The sequence below is a fragment of the Belonocnema kinseyi genome, chromosome 10 (genome assembly GCF_010883055.1).
Source record: "Belonocnema kinseyi isolate 2016_QV_RU_SX_M_011 chromosome 10, B_treatae_v1, whole genome shotgun sequence".
Lineage (NCBI taxonomy): Eukaryota > Metazoa > Arthropoda > Insecta > Hymenoptera > Cynipidae > Belonocnema > Belonocnema kinseyi.
This window is the reverse complement of record NC_046666.1, coordinates 34,895,133-34,904,844: the sequence shown is the minus strand read 5'-3', so window position 1 is coordinate 34,904,844 and position 9,712 is coordinate 34,895,133. Positions and strand designations below refer to the sequence as shown.

General features: G+C 30.3%; 1 protein-coding gene across 1 annotated transcript in view; it reads right to left on the bottom strand.

The window, feature by feature from the left end:
* Positions 1–2,491: 2,491 nt before the first annotated feature.
* The window catches only part of LOC117181074 (fatty-acid amide hydrolase 2-B-like), a 36,358-nt gene continuing 29,137 nt past the window's right edge, over positions 2,492–9,712 (bottom strand). Inside the window, exons 6-10 of the mRNA XM_033373642.1 lie at positions 4,816–5,226; positions 4,420–4,521; positions 4,110–4,277; positions 3,797–3,979; positions 2,492–2,651 (exon numbers count right to left, since the gene is read on the bottom strand). Coding sequence (XP_033229533.1) covers positions 2,562–2,651; positions 3,797–3,979; positions 4,110–4,277; positions 4,420–4,521; positions 4,816–5,226 — 954 coding nt within the window. The 3' untranslated portion in view covers positions 2,492–2,561. The remainder of the gene's footprint in view (positions 2,652–3,796; positions 3,980–4,109; positions 4,278–4,419; positions 4,522–4,815; positions 5,227–9,712) is intronic.

Here is a 9,712-nt window from a genome sequence, read left to right as displayed (position 1 = left end):
GCCACCGAGACTCTTCCAGAGTGCGAGGCGGGAATCGAACCCGCAAGCCGAAGGAGTGGATCCAAAGCCTACGCTTTAGCCCCCACGACCATCGTCCCACTCAAAAAGTGTATCTTAGAATTACAACCTTTAATAGTCAAATTTAAGAGAGATTAAAAATATTTTTTTAACATGTATTTTTCTTTATTTTATTTATTTCTTTAAAAATACTTTTTAATCATGTAATTTTTCTTCGTGTCGTTTGTTTTTAAAATAAAAACTAATTCTTTTACTGATGTTCAAAAGCTTTTTAAGGAAAAACTCCATGAACTTTGCATTTAATTAAAAAGTCTTTTTTGTAAAGTTATGGATCTTAGTTTTTCACTAATTAGGTCCCCTAATACCATCAATTCCATTGCCGGAATTTCTGTTTATTTTATTAAAATCTGTTACCTATCAACAAGAACAAACAATTTAAAGAAAATATTTTTAAATGATTCTTTTTTATATATATTTTTATTTTACAATATTTTTATTATAAAAATTTAAATTATTATGTCAGAAACATTTTGAAAACTTTAAAAAACTATTTTCATTTCACACAAATTCAAAAAGATTAACAGAACTCAGCTAACATGTTTAAAAATCTGTAACTGTTCTAGAACACAAAAGAACGTGTTCTGGAACAGGTTAGTAACAGGTTACGAACATGCGAGTAACTATGTCATCTCACATACGCTAGAGCAATTATGTAAACGTTCTAGAACGCTGTGACAACCGATCTGTAAAATTTCTAGAACAATTCTAGAACAATTCTAGAAAAATTTTAGAACTCAATTACAAATGTTGTATAACAAATCTTTAACAGATCTAGAACGCTATGACAATCATTCTGTAACAAATCTAGAACTTTGGTACGCTGCATTGTAAAAAATCTAGGAAAATTCTATAACTATTCTATAACAGTTCTAGAACTGTTATTTATCAAATATGGAACATTGTTATGTACCCCTCACAGCAATAGGATATCCCGGGATATTCTATTTGACCCCATTTATGTACCGGGTTATTCCAGGAATAACCCGTCGGAATATCCTGCTAGGCGGAAATTTTGATATCCCCATGAATATATTTTGATCCGGGATAGCGGGTACGCAGTCCCGACTAACAAATATTATACGTCCGAGATATCCACATTAGAGATATTCGCATGGGTCAGCTCGACCATAGTGTTAGCGAACTAATCTTTGTTCCTAATTTGTTCTAGAACATACTTGGAACAGGTTTCTAGAACTTCGATATAACACTGTTACGGCACAGTTCTAAAATAAACTTGAAACCAATATTATAGAACGTCTGTGATCAGTTTGTTTTGAAACAATTCCATAGCAAATGTTAGAGAGCAGTGCTGTCACATAGTTCTAGAACAGTTCTGTAACAATTTTGTAACAGTGTCCTATAACACTGTTACCTTTTTGTTCTAGAACAGACGGTCACAATTTTGTCACAGTGTTCTAGAACGCTGTTACCTTTTTGTTCTAGAACAGTTCTGTCACCATGTTGTAACAACTGTTATAGAACGCAGTTGTTTTTTGATCTAGAACAGCTACAGAATGTGTTTTCTGGGAATGAATTTTATGATGTGCAGTGTATAAAGTCACGTACTAACTTAAACAATATACATTGTAAAAGACGATAGATTGTGATTTTACTTCCACATACATATACAGAGGACAGTGTAACATTTTTGTTTTCAATTTTATTTATAGATTCTACATTCCTAATTTTTATAAATTGATTTTCACGGTTTAAAGTTAGGTAAGTATTTTTGTCTTTACTTTATTTTTACTTGGACTTAAAAATATCGTAATATAGCGTCGAATGGTTCCCAGAATAATGAAGAATATTAAAGTATTTATGTGAATGAATGTATACGCAATGATGAATAGTTTGATCATGAATTATAGTTTCGCCTGCGGGTGGGTATTGACATAAATTTCTCAACAAATCCTTATAAGTTATTCATAAGATGCAGTGTAAAAGATTATGGAACGTGATGTTACTTCCGAATATGTACATATAGTAGAGTGTAACGAGTTTCGTTTTAATTTTATTTATAGATTTCATATTCGTAGTTTTGAAATATTTAAAATCTGATGAGCATTTTCATCTCTATTTTCCTGCTAGTTCAATTTAAAAAATCCTCATGAATAGTTTCCGCAATAATAAATAATACTGAAGTAATTGCGCGAACGAATGTCTTGCAATTAGTAGTAATCGTTGTGGCGGCTATTTTTTTATTTACAGAGTAACTTTTTGATTTGAAATTAAAATCTGCAGAGGTAAAAAAGTGAATTCATAATTTTAATGATCACCCGTAATTACATCGTTTATGTATGTTTGCCTTATTTTCAATAACAGTTCTAACCATCCACATCTACTTAATACTTATGATGAATTATGATGTAACATGAATAATATTCAGTTTTACGATGTAAAAAATAAAGTTATCTTTACTTTGGTATACATTTTATTTGAATTCTGAAAAAAGAAAATATAAAAATATATAAAATTGGTGGAAGTTAGCTTGGCGGAACCCATCCACCAAAACCTCTTTCTAGCTCCTTTGCAACAGCCAAACATAATCTGTCTTGATTTCGATTAGCAACCACCTGTGAATGCAAATTTAGATGTCAGCAATTAAAATAATTATTATCTCATTGAGTCAATGACGAAATACCCAATATTTTATTTGTGCTGTTTTTATAGTTCAAAGTCAGTTCAATTTAAAAAAAAAATATATATATATGTAGTCAAGTGAAGTATGTTGTATCACCAAATGGTATAAGAATAATTTCTTTGTTCAGGTCCCAAAACATTTTTGTAAACAATAGTTAAATAGTTTCTTTAGACTTGGATTTCAGAAAAAGTATATATTGTTACCTCTATTCACTTTTTAAATAAAATATACTGTTTTTCTTTCAAACATCTTAATTTTGAGAATGGTCTCGAATTTTTTTGAATGCTATTCATTTATGAAATTCTCTGAACATGAAAATTCTAGAATGTGAGTGAATATTTTGGATGCATAAGAAAATCTATTAGAATACTCTGGAATTTTTTTACATAAGTGGTCGAGATTATAAATATTATGAATAATTTTAAAGGAATCTGTATTATCATCAGAGACAGTTACCATCAATCAGTGTAGATATAATTCCACCATCCGATTAAATTGTACAATTAATTTTTTTTTCTGAAAAAGGATCTACTCTCTTCGCTTGAGAAATAGTGTATTTTTCAAAAAAGATACTTCTTTCGATCTCTCTAATCGCTTAATCGAAAAGCACCCGACCAGCAATCGGAAGTTCTGTGGTTCGATTCATAGTGGAGCGAAGAGAGTAAATTTTTTCCAGAAAAACATTTTATTTTAAAAATTCCTAAATTCATTTTCCATCTAGCCTGAATTGACGTTCAGTATTTTCTGTTATTTGAAGAGTTAACTTGATCGATAGTATACATTATTATTTTTCACGGATGAAGGAATGATATCTGCACAGATTGATGGTAACTATCTCTGATGATAATAAAAATTCCTGTAAAATTACTCGTACGATAAATGTAACACCTGGCTTGAGGTAGCGTGTATTTCTGAAAAAAGATTCTTCTTTTGATCTCTCTGACAGCTTAATGGAAAAGCACCCGACCGGCAATCGGAAGTTCTGTGGCTCGATTCCCAGTGGAGCGAAGAGAGTAGATCTTTTTTTAGCAAACATGTTAATTTAAAAATTTTTATGAAATAAGTTTATAAATTTACCTGAAATCCGATTGGTAGACCCTCACTGTTTAATCCCATAGGAACTTGGGTTGACGGAAATCCAAAAATATTAAATATCAAACAGTAACTTGCTGCCGTGAAATTCAGAAACGATTTATTATGTACAATAGCTGGGCTTGTAAATGATGGAACTAATAAAACGCCGCTAGTTCCAAGCATATTCTGAAACAGAATATATTTATTTAGGTAAAATACAAAAAAAAACAAATAAAACGATCTATATAGAAAGATATTAATATTTTATAAATAAACATTTCTGAAAAAAACGCTGTCTTTGTTTTTTTTTCTTTACCTCCATTGCGATTTTCAATTCTTCATTTTTTTTTGCATAGTAACGCGTTTTTGAATCAGGGACAAATCCGTTAGTATCCTGCAAGAGTTTCATCATAATTGTATTTTTGGTATAATTGGATAATCCAAAGAGAGCTTTTGCTATTTCGGCCCATGGATTTACTTCATGCTGAAAGTATGAAATAAGAAAGAAAGTTAAGAAAAAGTTACAAAATTATTCAATTATCGATAATATTATCTCCCGAAATCATCACATTTTTGCAAAAGCTATTTGGAAAAAGCATAAAAAACATCCCAGTTTAGGTACTTACTTTTGGATCACTTGGGTTCAACAAAATTTTGGGCATATCGTCCATGCAGAAAAACATTGATATCACTATTTCGAAAATAATATCTAGGTTGTCAAACTTTGCCTACAGAATTTAAAGTGGATCTTAATTATTTAATTACTTATTATCAAGAATCTCCAATTAATAAAAATATATTCGGAATTTTGTTTGAATTTTCTCAAGGAAAATGGTTGAAAAAACGAAACATGTTACATGGACCGCTATGCGAATCTTTCAACTCACGGTTAGATCAGGCGGTAGCAGTCAGAGTTTATAACCAGAAAATCCGGGCTTGATTCCTGCTACCGAGATTTTTTGCTACATATTTTATATCCAAGTAGACCTTATTAATTTTTTCAACCTTAAAAATTAACTCACCTGCCCGACAGTAGCACCTCTTTTTTGAAAAAATTGAGAAGCCTTTTTAATACTATTTTTAATATCACCGGTTACTGGCTGGTCCCCAATGCTTCTCGTGAATTCTTCTATATGATATACATTTAAGTTTCTAAAATCCACGGGCTCATCCAACCGTAAATTCTCTTTACAATTTTTAGTCATAATTTTCATGGCTAAAATAAGATCCTCAGCGTATCTAGTCATAGGTCCCAAGACCAAATATTTTTGAAACGTAGGGGAAGTTGATAGTGGGAAATGTCCTTTAATAGGGATTATACCAGGCGAGGGCTTATGACCAAATATTCCATTAAAGAGAGCTGGTACCCTTATGGAACCGGCTATATCTGAACCAATTCCAATTAGCGATGCGCCTGCACCAATTATAGCACCCTGAAAAAAATTAGTTTTGAAAATAAGAAATCCAAAATTCGTCCAGTCGAATTTACGGGAATAATGTACCAAACTGGAAGTAACTTTATAGGTCAATTTTTTCGCTAAAAGGTGCAAAAAATCACGTTTTTATGAATTTTCGATTTCCCTGCTTCCTCTCTCCTTTGCTACTTCCCCTCACTTCCCCAGCTAACACTCTTTTCACATGCTTCCCCACCCCACATTTTCCCTAAATACCGTAAATCTCATTTCTTCTAATTTAACATCACTCCCACTACCCACCAAAATTTCACCTCACTTCCCTTAGCATATTTCATCTCACGGCCCCCTACTTCCCATTCCTTTATTTCTTCTCAATTCTTTTACGACCCTAACCCACATTTCCCCTCACTGCCCCTATCCACGACATTTCACCTCTAACCTCCAACGCTTATTTCCCCTCTGTCCTCGCCACTTTCCCATACGAGCCCTTCCCTCATTTCCCTTAACTTTCCCTACTTCATCTCCACTCACTTTTCAAAATTCCCCTCCCCTAATTTCTCCTTATTCCCCATACCTTCCTTTCCATAATTTTATTATACTGCCCCTACATACGACCCTCTTACTTCCCCTACTTTCCATGCCCTTATCTCCCCTTATTTACCCTAATCCCCCTCCCATAATTTCCCCTAACTTCGCCCACTTTCCCTTCTTGGAAAAAAGTATAATGGATGGACGGAATCTCGACAGAAACTATATAAGAGTTTCTGCTCGGGCCTACGATACCCTAAAAAGTAGATAATATTCTGCAAAAATTATTTTAAAAAATGCTTATTAGGGTGGCTCAAAAAAGCTTTTATTTTTTAGAGGGCAACGATCCCCCCAATTTTATTCCAAATCCGAAAAAATAAATTCCCTAATTTTTAATTTTTTTATTTTTCGATTTTAACAGGTGTCGATTTTGACTTGAAGTTTCCCATGTAAAATGTATGATTTGACCTTTTGAACATTAGATTCTCGTATTTTCTTACTTAAAATTATTAATATTGGTCTAGTGGGTATATTTATTATCATTGGTTAATGAATTTTCAATTATTTAAACAAATGGAATTTGTTTAAATAATTTGTTCTTCTCGAAAATTCGCTTTCCCCCCTAAAAATGATAACTATTAGTCTAGTAGAAGATTTATTGACATTGGTTAATTCATGTTTTATTATTTAAATAAATGGGATTTGTTTAAACAATTTTTTCAAAATTTCGTTTTTTTTTCTTTAAAATTATTACTATTGATATATTGGAATATTTATTAACATTAGTTCATTAATTTTCCATTGTTTAAACAAAAGAAAGTTGTATAAATAATTTCGTTTCTTTTTTTTTTTAATTAAAAATTATTACTGTTGGTGTAGTGGAATATTTATCAGTAATAATTATTAAGTCATTAATAATACTTTCAATAATAATTAATTTATCAGTAATATTTACGTAGGAATTTTTATAAAAAAAATTTTTTTTAATAAAATTAATCTAACAATGTTGATAAATATTCCACTCTTGAAATATTAATAATTTTCAATACAAAAATTATTTACAGAAATTTCATTCGTTTGAACAATAGAAAATTAATGAACTAATGTTAATAAATATTCCAATAGACCAATAGTAATAATTTTTTAGAAAAAAAAAACAAAATTTCGAAAAAAATTGTTCAAACAAATCCCATTTGTTTAAATAATAAAACATTAATTAAACAATGTTAATGAATTTTCTAATAGACTAATAGTAATAATTTTTAGGGGGGAAAGCGAATTTTCGAGAAAAACAAATTATTTAAACAAATTCCATTTGTTTAAATAATTGAAAATTAATTAACCAATGATAATAAATATACCCACTAGACCAATATTAATCATTTTAAGTAAAAAAATATGAGAATACAGTTTTCAAAAGGTCGATTTCATGAAAATTTGACATTTTTGGTTTTAAGGGTAGTTTTCAGGTACTCGTGGGGGTATGTTAGATGTGTCAAACGCATATGTCTAATAGATGAAATTTTTCGTTGGGTAATTCTCTACAGACCCCCATACTTTCCCGTCACATTTTTTCAAACCCTAAAAAATTATTCTAAAAACTCCAAAAAGTGATTTTTCCCCATGTATTTTACATGGGAAACTTCAAGTCGAAACCGCCATCTGTTAAAATTAAAAAATTAAAAATTAGGGAATTTCTTTTTTTGGATTTGGAATAAAATGGGGGGGGGGGAGTCGTTCTCCTCTCGCATGAAAAAAAAATTGACATGCATTTTTGGACCACCCTAATGCTTATCTTGAATATTTTCTAACTTATAGTCTCTCGAAAGAACTCGATTTTTTGGCATATTCAGTTAACAAATGCTTATACTTCATATGTTGATCTTCTTTTCAGAAATTGTTAGTTCCAAGCAAAAATGATATATTTTGTTTAAAAATGTATCTTTTTTAGTTAAAAATTTTTTGTCCAGAATTCTTGATTTTTTTTTTGAAAATTCGTCTTTTTTGGTAGTAAATTAATCTTTTTGTTTAAAAATTCATCTTTTAGGATTGCAACTTTTTGGATGAGAACTCTTGAATTTTATAAATTCGTCTTTTTGTGGTAAATTAATCTTTTTCTTTAATTAAAAATTCTTCTTTTTACTTGATAATTCAACTTTTTGGATTAGAATCCTTAAATTTTCTTGAAAATTTGTCTTTTTTAGTAGTAAATTACTCTTTTTGTTTTAAAATTCATCTCTTTTAGATGAAAATTAAACGTTTTGGTTGTGAATTTTTTAATTTTACTAAAAATTGGTCGTTTTGGTAGTAAATTAATCTTTTAGTTCAAAAACTCATATTTTTTAATTACAAATTAAATTTTTTGGTTAAGAATTCTTTAATTTGGTTATAATTTGTCTTCTTTGAGTAAATTAATCTTTTTTAGATGAAAATTCCACTTTTTAATTGCTAATTTGTGAATTTTGTTAGAAATTCGTTTTTTTTATCGTGAATAAATATTTTTATTTAAAAATTCCTCTTTTTTACTGAAATATTTAACTTTTTGGTTGAGCATTTTTAAATTTTATTGACAATTCGTCTTGAATTTTGTTAAAAATTAATTTTTCGGTAGAAAATTTATATTTTTGTTTAGAAATGCATATTTTTTGTAAAAATCTTAGAACTATGTTTTAAAGTTGAACTACTTTTTTGAAAATGCATTTTATGGTTGGCGATTCAAAATCTTAGTTAAAAACTCATCTCTTTGGTAAGAAATTGAACTGTTTTTTAACCATTATTTTTTGTTTTGTTAAAAATGTCTTTGGTAATTGGAAATTTACCTATTCCATGTTTTGTTAAAAATTTAAGAACTAGGTTTTAAAGTTGAACTACTTTCTTGAAAATGCATTTTTTTGAATGGCGATTCAAAATTTTAGTTAAAAATTCATCTCTTTGGTTAGAAATTGAACTGTTTTACTAACAATTATTTTTTGTTTTGTTAAAAAATTACTTTGTTAATTGGATATTATCCTATTTCAATTTTGGTAGTAAATGGTTCTTTTTTGGTATAAAATTAACTTTTTTCAAATCAATATTTCATATTTTTGATTTGATAATTAAACTATTTTGTACAGAAAATTCGTCATTTTGTCTTGAATGTTAAATAATTGAATTAAGAAAATCAATTATTTAGTAGAAAATTGTGGTTTCTTTACATCTTAAAATTATTATTTTTTTTAATTAAAGGTATAAGTAATCGATTTTTGGTGGTTAATTTATCACCGAAGTTTACAATTTACTACACACACGATCACGTAGATCATACGTAAAATCGGGTTTCACCTAAAGGCTACGTTACTTGGGGGGGGGGGGGCAAAATCAACTGTTTTCCGCGAGGGGGAGGGGGATACAAAATTGCTCTGTCTTCCATCATTCCCTTCCCCCACTTCCAGCTTCTTTATTTACCCTCACTTTACTTCCCCGCTACTATTCTCCCTTGCTCCCTCCCTTATTCGCCCTTACCCTACTTCTCCTTTTCTCCTTAGCCGCTCCTACTCACCACCACTTTCCCCCACTACCTCTCCCTTTACTACCCCTACTTAACAGCCTGATTATTCCGCTCCCATCACTTCATCTACACCCCTCCCCCCTCTTGATAACTTAAAAAAATTTCAACGCCGAAAAAATTAGGTTTGTTTGAAAGATAATATTTAAGATAGTGCCTTTTTTTATGAAAAAGGTTCAACCTAGTGCCACTCAATGTCGACAAACTACAGAAAAAGTAGGAAAGAGGGGCCACATGGGGGAGGGTTTTGCAGAAAAAATTGACATGTATACTTAATTTCACCTAAATGTACAATATAAATGATTTAGAAATGAATTTCTGAGCAATATTGTACGAGGGTAGTTCAATAAGTCCTTAGAATGATCAACAGATGGCGCGCGAATCGCTCCAAATCATCTGTTTTCAGTCAGCACCACTCCCGACTAGATATAT